At 36.7% G+C, this 21,922-nt stretch overlaps 1 protein-coding gene across 1 annotated transcript in view; it reads right to left on the bottom strand.

Annotated features, from left to right (window-relative positions):
* Positions 1-257: 257 nt before the first annotated feature.
* LOC131935865 (lysoplasmalogenase-like protein TMEM86A) overlaps positions 258-21,922 on the bottom strand; it is a 67,052-nt gene continuing 45,387 nt past the window's right edge. Inside the window, exon 2 of the mRNA XM_059292584.1 lies at positions 258-3,586. Within this exon, the coding sequence (XP_059148567.1) occupies positions 2,885-3,586 (702 nt within the window). The 3' untranslated portion in view covers positions 258-2,884. The remainder of the gene's footprint in view (positions 3,587-21,922) is intronic.

Raw genomic sequence — 21,922 nt, 5'->3', positions numbered from 1 at the left:
TTCTGTTTCCTGTACATTCAAAATCTGGCACTGAATGACACTCGGGATTTCAACAAAAACTCATCAACACAAGGACTTTAAATCACAATCAGAAACCAATTCTTTTTCCATTCTTAAGTTTACTTAAAAACTTAAACAAAACCATACTTGATCAGCATTTTCAGTATTTTAATATCACACTGGCAACTCCTGTTCTACCAACTAGGGTTTTATTTGGATTTATCATGGACTTATACCATAAATTTTTTTATTTTAAATTGATTTGGCAAAGAATGGTGAGACAAATTTATTTTGATTATACAATTCAACACCATAGAAACTACAAAGTTCCAATAGCATGTCAAACAAACGTTTTTATAACTTCTTATTAATAAATGCTGAGTTATTCAAATAAAAGTATGTAACTTGAAAATGTTGTGGGGAAAAGACTGAGCTTAATATATACAGATAAATGCTGATTTGAGTAGAACATGAGTTTTTTTTCTAGAAAAATTCTTGTTTACTGTGTACATTTTTGAAGTATTGTTAAATACCACTGGCAGGTCATGTGGATTAGGTCCCCTTGAGTACAAACCTCACATTTACACACCAGATATACACACATGACATACAAATTGACATAGACCCCTGACACATCTGATGACGTCCAACACATCTGAGATACATACACCTGGCATACACTCCTGTTGTACACACTAGATGTACACAAATGACATAGTAATTGACATAGACCACTGACACACATCTGATGACCTCCAACACATCTGACATACATACACCTGGCATACACTCCTGTTGTACACACTAGATGTACACAAATGACATAGTAATTGACATAGACCACTGACACACATCTGATGACGTCCAACACATCTGACATACATACACCTGGCATACACTCCTGTTGTACACACTAGATGTGCACACAGTACATGGACGCTTGACATGGGCGTCTGACACACCTGGCATATGTATCTGATGTACACACCAGATGTAAAGAACTGACATAGAAGCTTGACACAGATGCCCAACAAAGGCTGACACATCTGACATCTGTCTTATAATACACATGGCATATACTTCTGATGTACACAACAGATGTACACAACTCTTGCACACACTTGATATAGCTGACACATCTGATGTAGCCTACACATCTGATGTAGCCTACACATCTGATGTAGCCTACACATCTGATGTAGCCTACACATCTGATGTAGCCTACACATCTGATGTAGCCTACACATCTGATGTAGCCTACACATCTGATGTAAATACCTAACATACATTTATTTCAAATGCCCTCAACTACATTTTTTTCACACAAAAAGATGTAAAAAAAAAAAAAAATCAAGAGTAATGAATGCCACTTTAAACCAACAACTTTTGATTAACCAGATAACTCTTCATCTTACATGAGAGTGAAACAGGAAGTTGGTAATCACCAATCACAATCAAAACAGGAAGTGCTGCAGAAATTGCAGATAGCCAGCAAAGTGAAATATTAGTAAATGAAGTAAGCCAATTAACTTAACGATAAACCTTAACCAAGTTCCATCACATGCATTGTTTGGAACATTACCGAATCAGAAAAAAAAACCAATCATTGAACAAACTTTAATTATAAAGTAGTATTGGGATAAAGAGGTCATCAATATATGACATCACCAACCTCCATCTAGTAGGATAAAGAATCTATGAAACTGGGCTATGAGTGGGGGACAATGTTCCCTCTAAGCTGCGCGGTTGCTCTGCCTTGCAGTAGTTTTGAGCTGCCTCGCAGTAGTTTTAAGCAGCCGCGCAGTGATTTTGTAAAATAAATATATCCTTGTATAAGACTTATAGAAAATACATTTTGCACAATAGCTTTTCCCCCTTAGAGGCAACATTGGTGGGGGAAGGGGAGGGGCAGTTTGAAAAATGTGATGAAGCTAATATTTTGGATTTCGTAGAAGTAAAAATTTTGAAAAACATGACAATTTTCGTTAGAATTATTTTAAAGGAGATGTTGGGGAGGGGCATCTGGTTTTTTGGGATGATGGTTTAGTAAAGAGTAGGGATGGAGGATAATCCTGCAAAAACTGTGTGACGTCATTTATTGATGATCCCCAAAAACATTCAATAATCTTCAAACAAAAGCCAGGTTAAGATTAACATAATAGAAGAACTTTAAGAAAAAACGATGATATTATTTACATTATCTATACATGTCATGTTAATTATTAAAGAAAATGATATCAATACCCAAAGTAACGGCTTTTAAGTTATTTATAAACAATAAATTCTCTGGTAACTTTTCAACTGCAGACGGAAACAAAAAAGTCCTTGACATTCATTGTAACTTTTCAACTGTAGACGGAAACAAAAAAGTCCTTGACATTCATTGTAACTTTTCAACTGCAGATGGAAACAAAAACAACAAAGTCCTTGACATTCATTGTAACTTTTCAACTGCAGATGGAAACAAAAACAACGAAGTCCTTGACATTCATTGTAACTTTTCAACTGTAAATGGAAACAAAAACAACAAAGTCCTTGACATTCATTGTAACTTTTCAACTGCAGATGGAAACAAAAACAACGAAGTCCTTGACATTCATTGCAACTTTTTAACTGTAGATGGAAACAAAAACAAAAACAATGAAGTCCTTGACATTCATTGTAACTTTTCAACTGTAGATGGAAACAAAAACAACGAAGTCCTTGACATTCATTGCAACTTTTCAACTGTAGATGGAAACAAAAACAAAAACAATGAAGTCCTTGACATTCATTGTAACTTTTCAACTGTAGATGGAAACAAAAACAACAAAGTCCTTGACATTCATTGTAACTTTTCAACTGTAGATGGAAACAAAAACAAAAACAATGAAGTCCTTGACATTCATTGTTTTTTCTGAATCCGAATCAGCTCATCAGCCTGGCTGTCCACTACAGACAGAGAGATCCCAAATTGCGCAGCGTAGTACGTCAACATGACGATCTGGTGCGCAAACGGCACGGGGAAGGCGAACATGTTGACGGCAATGACCAAATCTGAGATGAGGAAGCACAGGGCACCGGCGCAGCCACAGAGCTTGGTCCAGGTCCAGAGGTCATCGTAGAAATGGACTCGTGCCACGGAACGCCATGACATGGTACATATCAGGGTGATGTAAAACGGGGCAAGGTACACCATCACGCCTCGCAGGTACGACTGGAGGTAAGTATACACACACAACCCCGCAACCAGGAACGCGGATCCTGCGTAGGGTTTCAAAGGACGCCAGCCAAAAGCTCGGGCATACATACACTGCGCAATCGCAAAGCTAAGAAGGCCAAGCTCCAGGTTCTTGTAGTACAGCTTCCAGACTAAGAAGGCATCTCCAATGACGGAGAAGACAAGCCCGATAAGGATCCTTCTGGAATATCTGTAGCACTCGTCCAAGCTCATGCCGTGGAGCAGGACGAATACGATCAGCGAGACTACTGGCAGACACTTGACAATGCAGAAGAAGATGGAACATCTTTCTTCCTGTCCAAACAGGACGAAGAAGATGGAGACGGTCTTGAAAAATGGTACCAGCTTAGGCCCAACACTTTTTAGCTGGAGAAAAGAAAGAAAAAAAATGGAATTTTTTGTTTTTTAGAAACGAACATGTAAAAGTTTTATTTAATTTGCTTATGAAATAAATATATTTTTAAGAAAATCAACTCAAACAATTTTGATGTTTTGAAAAAAAAAACAAAAAAACTTGTGGTTATTCAATTACCTTATTAATCTACATAATACAAATTTTAAGTTTATTGGGATTTTTGGTTTATATAAAAACAAAAATTGAAAAAAAAAACAAAAAAAAACTTTACAACTAAGTTAACATAATTACATGAAGTTCAAGTTAGATGTTTATATTAATCTCTTGTTAAATGGTTGTCAAAAGGGATTGTCTACCAATACTTATTGAACCATTCAATGAATTAAAGTGATTAGTGTATTAAATATGTCAGTTACTGAGTAGAATGTATATCTATCTGAATGGGGCATTTGATAAGCTTAATTTATAAACATGTAATAGGCGTACAGAGTTTGTAAACATGCAAGACTGCTTTCAAGTTATAAGGTATAAGTTATAAGCAGAATAAATAAAGCGTGAGTAAGCTTCACCAGACTATCTCAATACTGGTATATGATTGTAAGTATTGGGATGGCACTTCCAGTCGAATCGAATTACATAAATGATAAGTTTGTAACAGAGATTGCACATAGCCTACAGACAAGACGTTTTTTTGAAACATGATCCTTTATGATAATCTGATACCAAAGTAACAAATTTAAAGCTTTTTGGGAAATCGGAAATTAAGTACCACTTCCGGTTACCGGAAATCGCTCAAATGTTGATAGAAACTTACACGAATAAGACCTAATACTTATAAGAGTAGAAATTTGTCCACGTAACTAAAACCATACTTAAGTTATCGATTTCATACACACACACAGACAAACAACACTGTAAAACTGTTTTTTTTTCGGGCTCATGAAGTCAAGATTTGTCAAAATCTCGATTTACATTTTTTTTTCATGATTGCAAATGCAATACGTGATATATATTCCGTATAGGCCTACGAGAAAGTAAAAAAACAACGTCGCAGCGTAATTTCCTTCACCTTTCCAGTACTGTACATCTCATGGCCAAATTGCCTAATTGGCCGATATCTTTGGTCTCTATGGGACCTTTTCCTGGCCACTGGGTCTATCACTTATTCATGGCCCATCTTACCCCGAGTGGGGCAGTCCCGTCAATAATGTACGGTACCGGTCACAATGTTTTAACTCCCCTGGAACATTGTTTCCACACATCACAGGGAACTAAAAAACAGCATTCATTTTTAACGAATCCCTCTTTTTTCTTGCAGGGAACTTGTTTACTTTTGGATCACTATGATAAAAAAACAACAGCTTCTTGATCTAAACTTAAACGCGCAGTAGTACTAACAGCAGATAATGCTAATCCGTTGACTCGTTATATTATTAACAGAGTAAGGAAGAATCGCCGACGGAAAAAAATACATTACAACGGAAGCAGCAACCTTCTTAGAAAACTTGTCATCGACAGGAAGATAATAACATACATGGAAAACTAGAATACATTACGAGAATTCCATATCAATTACGATAAAGAATGCACAAGCTATGAGATGACTTGGATAATTTCGTAAACATTTTGACCATAAAGCAAGTTCATGTAATATAATATTATGCTAGCTCTATATAGGCGACTTGAACACAACAACGATAATATTGTCTTTGAAATATTTCATTTCAACAAAAAAACACAAAAAAAAACTAGTTGAACATTTTTTTTTTTTTGAAAAGTAAAGTTAATGAAAAGTAAGCTCCATATTTATAAAAAAATATATCCTATTCTTAATTTAGTTTTCGTTATTAAAAAAATAAAAACCTAAAGAACAACTCGAAAGCCACGCAAGAAAATTAAATTAAGATAACAATCGATGCGCTAATTAATTTGAAACTTTTAACAAAAAAACCCACCCATCCCATCCCAACAACAACAACAATACACTCGATTCAATGGGAGAGTACATTAGATAGATTGAAGCTAACTCAATAACGAAGTTATAGTCCAGTTTCCGTTTGCTTCGGATTGGGGGGTGTGGTGGGGGGGGGGAGATATTAGTAGGCCTAGGGGACTGTGTCAAGGGATTTCAGTGGGGTTGTAGCAAGGTTTGAAGGATATATATATATATATATATATATATATATATATATATATATATATATATATATATATATATATATATATATATATATATGGTGACAGGACAAATGATCTCAGGACAAATGATCTCAGACAAAATATCTCACGGACAAATGATCTCAGGACAAATGATCTCAGGACAAAAGATCTCAAGGACAAATGATCTCACGGACAAAAGATACCAGGACAAAATATATCAAGACAAATGATACCATGGACAATTGATCTCAGACAAAATATCTCAGACAAAATATCTCACAGCAAAATTTTAATAGTGTATTGGATGATTTTAGTTGATCTGAACATTTTTTTCATTGACTGTCATATGGTTTTGTTTACTATGTTTAATATTGTTTACAGGCCTGTATAATAAGTGAAAGAAATATTTGCCGTATAAATTTGTCATATTGCACTTAACATTTTAAAATTAAGATTACAAGTATAGTATGCGAAGATTAAATTTTTTTTTTCGATAGATAGCGTAGGTGGGCTTGCCAAAAATGAGACAATCCTACCATGTCAGGTGGACAAAACTAGATCAAAGGGAATGAAATAACAATAAAGACACACCTTCGTATCAAGGTGGCCGCCCGCTTTGACGGCAGAGACATGCCTTAAAGGAAAGACATCCGCCCTCGGTGGATAATACAACTAGCCTCTAAAGTCAATAGTTATGCGTCGGTCACACCTTAGTGATCAGGTGACAAATGCTTAGTTAAACGACAGCGGTCATCGCGGAGCTAAGTTTGTCGTAGTGTGCATGCAAACAAAACAGTATTAGTGGTGATTTTGTTACCTCGCAGAAAGGTTTTAGGACATTAGTTTCTTGTGATTTTATGTATATAAAAGCCAAAAGTAGAGCAGCAGGAGAAGAGCTTTGGAAATGTGAAGTAAAAACATGTCGAGCAAGAGTTCACACAATAGATGATCACATAGTATTGGAAAGGTGTGATTATAACGATGTACCTGCCAGCAAAGAAACGTAAACGTTATGTTTGTGTTGATGATACAATAAATAATAGTTTTACGTTACAAACCTGAAGACCCATTCACATTTTTGAAAAATATTTCGCGTGTTTTGAACATTAATGTTGAATAAATAACTTTACTTTATTTCTTTTATACATTATCATTTATCAAAACTTTCAGGCTAAAGGAGTAAGTTTGCTTTTTATTTTTCCTTTTTAAATCAAATGCTATTACAAAGTTTAAGTTTAATAAATCTTTTGATGCTTTTTTAAGTTTAACAAATTCATTTTATTCATAATTATTATGCGTAGAAAAGTGAACAAAACCATATTGACAGTCAATTAAAAAAATGTTCAGATCAACTAAAATCATTCAATAGACTATTAAAATTTTGCTGTGAGATATTTTGTCTGAGATATTTTGTCTGAGATCATTTGTCCATGATATCATTTGTCCTGATATATTTTGTCCTGGTATCTTTTGTCCGTGAGATCATTTGTCCTTGAGATCTTTTGTCCTGAGATCATTTGTCTTGAGATCATTTGTCCGTGAAATATTTTGTCTGAGATATTTTGTCTGAGATCATTTGTCCTGAGATCATTTGTCATGGAACCATATATATATATATATATATATATATATACATATATATATATATATATATATATATATATATATATATATATATATATATATATATATATACATGCATACATACACTAATATACATAAATGTATTACATCCATACATAAATTATACATATGCATTTATAAACATGCATATAAAGTAAATACTCTGCCTTATTGACATGTAATTTAGTCAGCCATTTTTGAGCTTTCAAAATTCACCCCGACACCCCCCCCTCCCACACACACACACACACAACTTCTAACGCTTCTTTTCAAGTACCACGTTTGTCCCTAGTCTAGCCACTATTAACACTATCATTAAACACATAGCCTACTCTCTACTAAACAGACCAAGGCCGTCACGTCGATCTCTACAGCTAGCGCATGAATATTCGACAGACGTATGGTTGATAGGAAGATTGGAAAGGGGGGGGGGGGGTAGAAAGGAAGAGTTGACGACAAACAATACTAAAATAGCTGACATTTTGAATATTTTTTTTTTTGCATTTTATTTTGATCAAATATTTAAAGCATGGAACAAGTGCATGCATTTCACAACATAATACTACAGTAGTTTAATTTTAAGTTTTTTTCTCGATGAAATGTTCAATCCTTATTTATAATCAGGTTGTGTTTTATTAATTTTATTAACGTTCAAATGTCACATTTGATAGTGAGTTGAATGACACACCAGAACCATCGAGGTAAGAACACACCTGTCAATTAAGAGATCAGGATACTACAACATAAACGTTACTTCATAAAGGGGATTGATGTCTTTGTTCAAGAACTTCGATAGAGACGATCTTGTACAGGGGTCTCCAAAACTACAGCCCGCGGGCCGGATGCAGCCCTCGAAGTCCTCTCATCCGGCCCGCGGAGATCTTTTTGTCCAAGGAATGGTGATGGCTGAGGAACTTTGCCCAGAAAAATCAAAGACATGCCTTGAGGAAACTGGCCCCCGAACTGAAATTTGATAGGTAATGCGGCCCTCGGACTGAAAAGTTTGGAGACCCCTGGTATAGACGATAGTGAAAGCTACCAAGAGCCTACGAATAACCGATAGTGAAGACATCATCTTTTTCCTACTTTGGCGGATTGTGCTCATGTAACTTGTAAACATTCTGCTACACGGAGCCCAAAATGTGCAGATCAATGTCTATGTCCACTTGAGAAAAGTGACTAGTGCAAGAAAAATATAAAGCCACTAATGCAATAAATTTAACAAGGTAACGTTAATTACAAAACACTGGCATAAAACTCCATGTACTAAAATGACCAACAACCAAACAGTTACTTATTTAAAACTGCTTGCTCAAAGAAACCATTTAAAACAAGAGTTGAATAACAGTAACAATGTGACCCAAAAATAACCCACAAAACCTATACACGGCTGTGTAAATCGAGGCCGACCTTTGAGGGTAGATCCACACTCGAGTCGGCGGCGAGGCTTTCTTCTGGTACCACGTGAGGTGAGATCAATACAACCCGCTAATTGGCCTTCATTATTATGTTGCAACCTGCCTATTATTTAGGGGGGTAGTTAAAGATGGGCTGGGATGCGGGTGGTCTACCTATGATTATATATATATATATATATATATATATATATATATATATATATATATATATATATATATATATATATATATATATATATTTTCTGTACGATTGTAAAATAAAATAAGGAATCGGAGAGCTTAAACAGCGGAGGGAGTCACGATAATAGAAATAGCACCTTATCCCTTTGAGCCCTGGCCTCCCTGGCCTAGTTTCTCCCATTACCTGAGCTCCCAGGGCCAAACCAATTTTTACTTATCTGCTTCTAACTTTGCCTATAACGTTTGAACCGTTTGAGATAATCAGACCAAATTTGGTATCCAGACACAGGATCAAACATCAAAGCAGAAAGATTCTGAAATTCTTTATTTGTTTACAATGTATGAATAAAAAAATCTATATAAAACGAACAGTAATTATTGTTTTGATAGAACATAAAAGAAACCAATTTACATTTAGTAATTGCTTTGTTATTATTGATACCTGGCCATACTAGTTCATCGCCTGAAGTCCACTTTTGTGTGATAACCTTTAAAACAGTTATCACTGCTGGACCCGATGCAAAGAAAAACTTTGCATGTTTTGCACCAGTAAACATTTTGTTTTTCGTTTCGGCAAGTCTTTGTCTTTGGCACCACGTGCATCATAACGTACTTGAACAGTTTCATTGTCACTGTCAATTTCAATGTCACTGAGTTCAGTCTCAAATTCAACGTCACTATCATCATAATATAGACCAGGAATATTATCTTCTTCATCAGAATCAATAAGTAGTTGTATTGCCTGAGATGCAGTCATTCTACTTCTTTTGTTGATATTTCGGTCTTTTGCTTCATCTTTTGCACCAACTTTATGTGCTGAAGTCGATGACTGTGGCTCAGCTTTTCGTTTCGGCGGCATTGCTACGAAATGTAAACACTTTCACTTTTCCTAAAATCTATTTTTAGAATCACAATCACGCACTAAAAAGACATATGCGCAGTTTTAGTCAGTCTTCCGCTAATTATATTTAATTAGAAGGTATACCGGCCGCTAGGAATATGACGCTAGATCATCGGGCCGGAAAACCGGCTTTTCGGACATATATGCCTAATGTTGAAGCCGGTTTACCGGCCTGGCGGGCTCAAAGGGTTATATATAGTTAAATACTATATAGAGTAGTGCAAAGTTAATAAAGTAAAAGTAGTTACTCTTTCAGACTCGCCTTGCCATAAAACAGATGACGTAGAGTTCACTAGTATCTTTAACCTCGGTATTTGCCCAGCCGACTATACTTTCCCACTTGTCCACTATCCAACAAAGATGAATGGACTAGGCCAAGTTCTACGGACTCGCTTTCAGGCACCGAACCCACAACTTTCAGGTCAGCAATCAAGTGTTCTGGTACCCGACCACACTCTCCCGCCCCTGTGTAACACGCATTTAATGGTAACATATGACATCTTAAAAAGCTGGGTTAACATTCTTCTTTTCGTCTATCTAATTAAGCATTAACCCCATAATGACCGTTTCCTGCTCTGTTTATGAGTTGAAACACACACTAGTCACATATTGCTTTCCAAGGGTTAATGCCCTGTACAAAAAAATGCAGTCCTCTTGTGTTAAGTGGAAGCTAATTCATTAATCTAAGTTAAAGGGGGTGGGGTGAGGGATAGAGAAAATTCCGCCCCAAGGAAACTGAGGCATGTTGCAATGCCCATGCTGATATTTAATTACAAGCAAACATCTTCAATAATTCGATGAGTAGGCCTATACTTTTCTCCCAGCTAATTAACACATTAACCCCCCCCCCCCCAACGACCTTTATGCGGATTTATGTCAGTTCAAACATCACACACAGCCCACAGGAGTTAACGGGTTAATGTCTTGCACAAGATCTGCCGACGCCATTAGTCAAGTCGCAGCCAATTCATCAATCTCTGCGGCAATTAACAATCGCCCCCACCCCCAAGTGGCATTCGCGCAGACTCAAGTATACAACTAACCTAACAATTTATCTACTGTCTACAACTAACCTATAAATGTATCTGTTCTGTCAGCAACCTATCACTTTATCTACTGACTACAACTAAACTATCACTTTATCTACTGACTACAACTAACCTAACAATTTATCTACTGACTACAACTAACCTAACAATTTATATACTGTCTACAACTAACCTATCAATGTATCTGTTCTGTCAGCAACCTATCACTTTATCTACTGACTACAACTAAACTATCACTTTATCTACTGACTACAACTAACCTAACAATTTATCTACTGACTACAACTAACCTAACAATTTATCTACTGTCTACAACTAACCTATCAATGTATCTGTTCTGTCAGCAACCTATCACTTTATCTACTGACTACAACTAACCTAACAATTTATATACTGTCTACAACTAACCTATCAATGTATCTGTTCTGTCAGCAACCTATCACTTTATCTACTGACTACAACTAAACTATCACTTTATCTACTGACTACAACTAACCAAACAATTTATCTACTGACTACAACTAACCTAACAATTTATCTACTGTCTACAACTAACCTATCAATGTATCTGTTCTGTCAGCAACCTATCACTTTATCTACTGACTACAACTAAACTATCACTTTATCTACTGACTACAACTAACCTAACAATTTATCTACTGACTACAACTAACCTAACAATTTATCTACTGTCTACAACTAACCTATCAACGTATCTGTTCTGTCAGCAACCTATCACTTTATCTACTGACTACAACTAACCTAACAATTTATCTACTGACTACAACTAACCTAACAATTTATCTACTGTCTACAACTAACCTATCAATGTATCTGTTCTGTCAGCAACCTATCACTTTATCTACTGACTACAACTAACCTAACAATTTATCTACTGACTACAACTAACCTAACAATTTATCTACTGTCTACAACTAACATATCAATGTATCTGTTCTGTCAGCAACCTATCACTTTATCTACTGACTACAACTAACCTAACAATTTATCTACTGTCTACAACTAACCTATCAATGTATCTGTTCTGTCAGCAACCTATCACTTTATCTACTGACTACAACTAACCTAACAATTTATCTACTGTCTACAACTAACCTATCAATGTATCTGTTCTGTCAGCAACCTATCACTTTATCTACTGACTACAACTAACCTAACAATTTATCTACTGACTACAACTAACCTAACAATTTATCTACTGTCTACAACTAACCTATCAATGTATCTGTTCTGTCAGCAACCTATCACTTTATCTACTGACTACAACTAACCTAACAATTTATCTACTGACTACAACTAACATATCAATGTATCTGTTCTGTCAGCAACCTATCACTTTATCTACTGACTACAACTAACCTAACAATTTATCTACTGTCTACAACTAACCTATCAATGTATCTGTTCTGTCAGCAACCTATCACTTTATCTACTGACTACAACTAACCTAACAATTTATCTACTGTCTACAACTAACCTATCAATGTATCTGTTCTGTCAGCAACCTATCACTTTATCTACTGACTACAACTAACCTAACAATTTATCTACTGACTACAACTAACCTAACAATTTATCTACTGTCTACAACTAACATATCAATGTATCTGTTCTGTCAGCAACCTATCACTTTATCTACTGACTACAACTAACCTAACAATTTATCTACTGTCTACAACTAACCTATCAATGTATCTGTTCTGTCAGCAACCTATCACTTTATCTACTGACTACAACTAACCTAACAATTTATCTACTGTCTACAACTAACCTATCAATGTATCTGTTCTGTCAGCAACCTATCACTTTATCTACTGACTACAACTAACCAAACAATTTATCTACTGACTACAACTAACCTAACAATTTATCTACTGTCTACAACTAACCTATCAATGTATCTGTTCTGTCAGCAACCTATCACTTTATCTACTGACTACAACTAAACTATCACTTTATCTACTGTCTACAACTAACCTAACAATTTATCTACTGACTACAACTAACCTAACAATTTATCTATTGTCTACAACTAACCTATCACTTTATCTACTCTACAACTAACCTATCACTTTATCTACTCTACAACTAACCTTTCACTTCATCTACTCTACAACTAACCTTTCACTTTATCTACTCTACAACTAACCTATCACTTTATCTACTCTACAACTAACCTAACAATGTATCTACTGTCTACAACTAACCTATCAATGTATCTGTTCTGTCAGCAACCTATCACTTTATCCTCTCTGTCAGCAACTAACGTTTCACTTCATCTACTCTACAACTAACCTATCACTTTATCTACTCTACAACTAACCTATCACTTTATCTACTCTACAACTAACCTATCACTTTATCTACTCTACAACTAACCTATCACTTTATCTACTCTACAACTAACCTATCACTTTATCTACTCTACAACTAACCTATCACTTTATCTACTCTACAACTAACCTATCACTTTATCTACTCTACAACTAACCTATCACTTTATCTACTCTACAACTAACCTATCACTTTATCTACTCTACAACTAACCTATCACTTTATCTACTCTACAACTAACCTATCACTTTATCTACTCTACAACTAACCTATCACTTTATCTACTCTACAACTAACCTTTCACTTCATCTACTCTACAACTAACCTTTCACTTCATCTACTCTACAACTAACCTATCACTTTATCTACTCTACAACTAACCTTTCACTTTATCTACTCTACAACTAACCTATCACTTTATCTACTCTACAACTAACCTATCACTTTATCTACTCTACAACTAACCTTTCACTTCATCTACTCTACAACTAACCTTTCACTTCATCTACTCTACAACTAACCTATCACTTTATCTACTCTACAACTAACCTTTCACTTCATCTACTCTACAACTAACCTTTCACTTCATCTACTCTACAACTAACCTATCACTTTATCTACTCTACAACTAACCTATCACTTTATCTACTCTACAACTAACCTATCACTTTATCTACTCTACAACTAACCTATCACTTTATCTACTCTACAACTAACCTATCACTTTATCTACTCTACAACTAACCTATCACTTTATCTACTCTACAACTAACCTATCACTTCATCTACTCTACAACTAACCTATCACTTTATCTACTCTACAACTAACCTATCACTTTATCTACTCTACAACTAACCTATCACTTCATCTACTCTACAACTAACCTATCACTTTATCTACTCTACAACTAACCTATCACTTCATCTACTTTGTGACAAATGGCGTCTACGCCCTACTCTTTCGTGAAATGGAACTTGTAAGCTTTAGACCAGTAGCGCAGATCAGACTTTTTTTTTTCTCCGAAGGGGTACTACAAATTTTCGCTGGAGGGTAGTGGGGGGATGGGGGGGGGGGGGGTTAAATTTTTCAGGGGATGGCGACGACGGTACACTGGTAAAAAAAATATTTTCTATATAAATTCTATTTCGTGGGAGGAGGGGGGGTGCCCGAAATAAACTCTGGCGTCGATAGATATAGCTAGGGGGGCAGTTTCGAATTCAACGCCCTAATAGAGACTCGCTTGTACTACATGACAAGCACACATACACGGAGTTGCTGTCAATATGCTTTATTGCTATTTCATTTACATGCTACTATTATATCAACATAAGCTGAACATGTCCGTTTGCTATTAACATATTCCCTGCTTCTATTAACACATGTCGTATTGCTATTAACAAATGCCGTACTTTTATCGACCCTTGCCATAAAGATACCAACATATTCCGTAATTCTATCAACACTTGTCGTACAGCTATCAACATATGCCGTACTACTATCAACACTTGCCGTACAGCTATCATCATATTCCGTACTTCTATCAACACTAGCCGTATAGCTATCATCATATTCCGTACTTCTATCAACACTAGCCGTATAGCTATCAACATATTCCGTAATTCTATCAACACTTGCCATACAGCTATCATTATATTCCGTACTTCTATCAACACTAGCCGTATAGCTATCAACATATTCCGTAATTCTATCAACACTTGCCATACAGCTATCAACATATTCCGTAATTCTATCAACACTTGCCATACAGCTATCAACATATGCCGTACTACTATCAACACTTGCCGTACAGCTATCAACATATTCCGTACATCTTTCAACACTTGCCGTAATGCTATCAACATATGCCGTACGAGCCAAAGACCTCTATATTTGGGGTGCTAAACGTGGAACCCTAATGAGATGATAAGACGTCAGGAATAATCATGAGGACATCCTAATTAAATCAGATGGTTACAACCGGGCATAGAGATCGATGACGTAAGAGAATTTAACTGGCCAAAACGTGAACACCCGGCGCGAGCTACTTATACGGGTGAATAACGTCACTTCCTGTCTTATTCTCAGCGCAACAGTCTACAACAGAGGTCTCCAAACTTTCCAGTCCGAGGGCCGCATTAACTTAACTATCAAATTTCAGTTCGGGGGCCAGTTCCTTTCAGTCATGCCTTTGATTTTTCTGGGCAAAGTTCCTCAGCCATCACCAACAAACGTTTTTTTTTCGTGGACAAAATATCTGCGCGGGCCGGATAAGAGGACCTCGCGGGCCGTACTTTGGAGACCCTGGTCTACAACACTGAAAAAGTTTTTTCCCTAAAGGAGTCGCCAAATATGACGAAACACTACTATGAGATGGGGTGAAGGGGGGGGGGGGTGTCAGTGTTTCTTCCAGACTTATCTCCGGGGGAGGGGGGGGGGGGGGCACATGAAATTTTCTGGGGGCGCGACTCTGTCTTTTCTGCCACGATGTGAAATATATTGCCTGAGGGGGGTAATATCAGGAATGCAAAAAGATCATCCCCCACTACCCCGCAGAAAACGAATAAAAAAACAGCAATTTATTTTTAGTTTTTTTAAAATTACTCTTCGTCTTCGAGAAAATTACAGACATTTTTAACAAGATCCGTAGCTGTTACGGCCTTCCCCTCCCCACTCCTCGTCTTCCATTATTCATAAAATCCATAAAGTATTTAAATGTATCCAAAGCAACTCACATAATACTTTCTGTTTCATTGTCAGTAACAAAAGACAGAAAAGCGAAAGTAAGATTCTTGATGTCAGTATTGACAACGGAATATTAATACCAGTAGGAAAATGTTTCTTTTTTTTGTAAATCGTCTAGAGCTAAATATAGAATAAAGGGACGTAACTGAGTAGAAAAATAAATTTGTTAAAAAAAGAAAGTGAACGGTAATTACAACGAACTTGCCAACTGGGTGTTTAGCAACAGGGAGATGGAATTGATCCAGGGGACATAACCCGGGAGGCTGGGGTTTTAATCACTTGATGCGCGGTGATGATTAGAAGATAAATGGCTCCCAACGTGGGGAATGTGCTGGGGTGGTAGTGGGTAGGTGGTAGTGGGGAATGTGCTGGGGATGATAAAGGGGTGGTGGTAGTGGGGAATGTGGTAGGAAGTGGGGAGGTGGTAGTGGGGAATGTGCTGGGGATGATAAAGGGGTGGTGGTAGTGGGGAATGTTGAAGGGTGGAAGTGGGGAGGTAGTGGGGTAGTAGTGGGGAATGTGTTGAGGTGGTAGTGGGGAATGTGTTGAGGTGGTAGTGGGGAATGTGTTGAGGTGGTAGTGGGGAATGTGTTGAGGTGGTAGTGGGGAATGTGTTGAGGTGGTAGTGGGGAATGTGTTGAGGTGGTAGTGGGGAATGTGCTGGGGTGGTAGTGGGGAATGTGGTGGGGTGGTAGTGGGGAATGTGGTGGGGTGGTAGTGGGGAATGTGGTGGGGTGGTAGTGGGGAATGTGGTAGGGTGGTAGTGGGGAAAGTGGGGAGGTGGTAGTGGGGAATGTGCTGGGGTGGTAGTGGGGAATGTGTTGAGGTGGTAGTGGGGAATGTGGTGGGGTGGTAGTGGGGAATGTGGTGGGGTGGTAGTGGGGAATGTGCTGGGGTGGTAGTGGGGAATGTGTTGAGGTGGTAGTGGGGAATGTGGTGGGGTGGTAGTGGGGAATGTGGTGGGGTGGTAGTGGGGAAAGTGGGGAGGTGGTAGAGGGGAATGTGCTGGGGTGGTAGTGGGGAATGTGCTGGTTGGTAGTGGGGAAAGTGGGGAGGTGGTAGAGGGGAATGTGCTGGGGTGGTAGTGGGGAATGTGCTGGTTGGTAGTGGGGAATGTGCTGGTTGGTAGTGGGGAATGTGCTAGGGTGGTAGCGGGGAATGTGCTAGGGAATGTGGTAAGGTGGTGGTGGTAGCAGTTTGTCGTGATGGAATAGACAATCAGCTGTTTCTAGGATAGTGTATGTGTGTGTACGTGTGTGTGATTGGGAGGGGGGGGGGTAAGGGTTATCTTTAGTTGCCTATTGTTACCACTAACATTGTGATCCTATTAGATTAGTCGTACCTTATAGTAAAGATATCGTGTAAGTTATGACTATGTTTAATTTGAGGTTTAAAACATCGCTCTAGGCCAGGGGTCTCCAAACTACGGCCCGCGGGCCGGATGCGGCCCGCGAGGTCCTCTCGTCCGGCCCGCGGAGATATTTTTGTCCACGGAAAAAACGTTTGTTGGTGATGGCTGAGGAACTTTGCTCAGAAAAATCACGACATGCCTGGAAGAAACCGGCCCCCGAACTGAAATTTGATAGTTAATGCGGCCCTCGGACTGAAAAGTTTGGAGACCCCTGCTCTAGGCGATACTCATTATACGAATATATGAACTAGGCCCATTGATTACTTATTGCAGGCATACAAAATATGGTATGTGGATGTCAGACCTCATTCATTGTGGAGAAAAAAAAAATATCGAAATTGTTAAAATGAATTATTTTTTTCTCAAGCACATACATCAAAAACGAAAAAAAAAACCAACCGCTGACAAACAAACAATGGATGAATAGGGTTGGAAATAATAGGTTTATTTCTGCCGCTTCTATTCTGTTGTGTTGAGTGCATTTAAGTGTTATGCTAGTGGTTCCGAGGCTTGTACATGTGTTGTATACGTGTGATGTATTGAGATGGATCTCCTTTAAAGCTTCTTAGTTTTCATATGCTTTCTTGTTGTATAACACTCGAATAAGAAATAGGAGATTCGTAAAGATTGCGTTCATACACAGGTATTTCAAATTTCAAACAACGAAATATGTTCTAAAGCCATAAATACTCCCGGGTAGATGAAGCTTGATGGCTGGGGACAGCAACACATCAAGGAGAGACAACTACAAAATCAAACAACTGCTACCATGTAGTTAGTTTTTAGATGGACAAAAACGATGGAAGCAAATCCAAAAAGAAAAGCAGGCTGAAATCGGAGTCAACGGCCTCAATGGTACATAAGTATTTGCAACGTATACTTAATTGTGTTGGAGGGGATCACTTTCAACACTAAAATTAAGAACGAAGAAGAAGAAGTCAACGGCCTATATGGTATATAACAAGTTGACACGTAATGCTTAAATATGTTGGAGGAAATATCTTCAAATATCTTTAAACACTACAATTAAGACCGAATACCGACAACACTATATTTCAACAACCTATGTATTTCATTGTTTATATATTGTTTGCTTACATAGAAGAAAAAAAATATTGCGTCTTTTGTTATAGACGTACATCAACATATTAGATAAACTGACTTTGCTTATTGATTCAAACTTCTAAATAGAGGCACACGAAAGCCGCAGAGAGCATTAATCTGATAAAACATTTTTTTTAGAAATGACAGCAACTATTACGTAAACACTTATCTGACGCACACGCTTCTAATTATAGCCAGCCTATCGAATGCGACGTTACATATCATTAAGCCCGCCTAGAGCCGGGATGGAACAACATCAATATTATTGCCAAAAATTAATTCGCTATAAATTAGATCAGCAGCCACGTACACTGTGCTTACAGCTATGGGACGTACCCTTCCCCACGCACCCCTTGCTTACAGCTATTGGATTTACTCATCACTCCCCCCCCCCCAACCCCTGACCGTAACGATCACTGTTGTTTTCAAATTTATAAAACCGTCAATACGATCATGGTGGTTGATACGGTAGAAGAAGTAGAGTTTCTCTGGTTCTTTGACCTTAGATGGTGGGATATGCAACCAAGCACAACGCCTAGATGACTTAACTTTCCCCAACTTAAGTCAGACACCCATTAGAGCTGAGTCGACTCAGGGGCGTGATCAGAACTTGAGATAACGGGGTAGAACGCTAACAAATTAACGATGTAACTAAAGAAACTACTAGGGAATTAGATTAGCAAGGGCTAAAATAGACACATCAGCCAAACACCAAATGAATTACGATCTAGGATATTCTAAAATATTGTCAATTTGCCACCTTAGGGGTGAAACGAAATGTATCTTCGTTTGAAATAACCAACAGGTCATAAAGCCAACTGAATACGAGAGTACAATGCAAGACACAAGCCTATTCACGACTTCATACGCCATCCCTACTTGAATATACCCAGTATTACGGCTAACATTTAATTAGCAGCCAATAGGCCAACATCATCACTGCACCCACATCGACACAACAGCCCCTTATCAAAACTTAGTTTCAACTACGTTGTAAAGTTAGCAATAGTCTTCATTATTATATTCTGTAAACAATTAGAACACACTCTCATTTGCCAAATTAAACACATTCGGTTGGCAAGGAACAGGCAAGTTTGCTAGAAATTTTTTCGACACATTAAAACAATCCTTGCCCTTTCCAATATATATTATCAAGAATTTAAAAAAAAAAAAAACCACTTTAAATCAATATTTGAGAAGCTTAAAATTATTTTTGAAAGTTAGGTTTTATAATATGATCTATCTTTACTCGTTCGTGCCTAAGACGCATGGGCATATGACGTAGAATTCGCCACACGAAACCAAAATATTTTTGTAATACCGAAATATTTTTATTGTTTCGTCTGGCGTGGACTAGATGTCGAATCTATTTTTGTTTCATTGGTGTTAAAAAAAAAACAACTTCCGGTGTTAACATAGCTTTCAAATCCCATTAAATTTTCCCACCGATCCTACTAATCCAGCACCCACACGGTGCAAACAAACTATGGCCTCATTTCTATTTTTAGACTTTCTTCGCGGAGTTTACTGTTGACATAACTGGACACACCAGACGACTAACGCTGTTCGATTAGATACCCCCATTTCATCAGTATCATGTCAAGATTCGCCTCTTTTCAAAATTCGGTTATCGATTTTTAGTTTGTTTTTCTATCTAACATTTTTTAAAAATATTTTTTTAAACCGGAAATTGTGGCATTGATTAGTTTACAGTGTATGGCGGGAAGGGAAACAACAACAGGGGCGATAACAATCTGTTTTGGTCTTGATGGGGTGAGTTGGTTTCAGATGTTCAAGGGGGACAATGATTTTACAATGCGTGCTTCCTGTATTTAATCTTTCGATCAATTATCTTTTGTAGTTTTCAGTTTGATGTTTATTCACTTGGTTTGAGAGAAAGAAAAAAACTAATATATATATATATATACGCAAATTATATATATATATATATGCATATATATATATATATATATATATATATATATATATATATATATATATATATATATATATGCATATATAAATATATATATATATATGCATATATATATATATATATGCATATATATATATATGCATATATATATATATATATATATGCATATATATATATATATATATATGCATATATATATATGCATATATATATATGCATATATATATATATATATGCGTATATATATATATATATATGCGTATATATATATATATATATGCGTATATATATATATATATATGCGTATATATATATATATATATATGCGTATATATATATATATATATATGCGTATATATATATATATATATGCGTATATATATATATATATATATATATATATATATATATATATATATATATATATATATATATATATATATATATATATATATATATATATATACGCGTTTCACAAGATCAGAGGCCATTCGCCTGCTTTTAACGCAGCTAATTTCTCCGAATCCCTACCCCCACCGCCTGAATAGCTACCCATCTATCTTTCTCGTGGCAGTCCTCACCAGGTCTCTAGATTTTTCTTTGACATTTTTCTACTTTCGCCGTGCTGTATTTATGTTATTAGGAGGGGGTAGGGGCGAGGATGAGGGGGGGGGTAGAGGCTATGAAACTTCTACGTGTCATTCTGATTCTAATTAAAAATAAAACACCATGTCTATTAGATAGAAAGATGTCTTTAGAAAAGGATAAATCCGTTTCAAATCCCAGGAAAAAAAATTCATAAGCCCATGCCATTTACCCGCCTCCCATTCCCCCCCCCTCTCCCCCCCCCCCCACCCAACACATAAATAAAACTAACCACTACAGATCTCGTAGTAGCTTGAAGTAAATGAACGTGTTCACTCAAGCGTTCTAAAGCTCTTACCAGGATTTAGATTAATAGTACACGGGAGCCAATGCTACCCGGTACAGTACTGCCAATTTTGGCGCAATGAATCAAAATGCTTTTTTAGTATCGATCTAACAATGTACATAGGGACACTAAAGGCACTAAGTTTTGATTCTTTGTCTATTTCAATAAGTCAGGTGGTGGTTCTTCTTTACAAGCTGAATAAATTATTATATCAAACTTTTAACTCCAAAAAATAAAAATAAAAACACAACAGTTTTATTTTTGTTTCAATAACGTCAAGCCATTACTAATTGACCTTTAAGAAAAAAAAGAGCTTGATAAATTATTCCGAATGGTGTAACTAGGATTAAACACACACAGCTAAATAAAGTATGCGTCATACTTTAGTCGGAATAAAGTACACAGTAAAAACTATTTCACTACACCACAAAGGTAAACTATTTCACTACACTACAAAGGTAAACTATTTCACTACACTACAAAGGTAAACTATTTCACTACACTACAAAGGTACAGTACATAACGTACAATCAACA

Source organism: Physella acuta, unplaced genomic scaffold (genome assembly GCF_028476545.2).
Source record: "Physella acuta isolate Inbredline_101_S28 unplaced genomic scaffold, ASM2847654v3 ptg000161l, whole genome shotgun sequence".
Taxonomy (NCBI): Eukaryota; Metazoa; Mollusca; class Gastropoda; family Physidae; genus Physella; species Physella acuta.
This window is presented reverse-complemented; position numbering and strand designations above follow the sequence as displayed.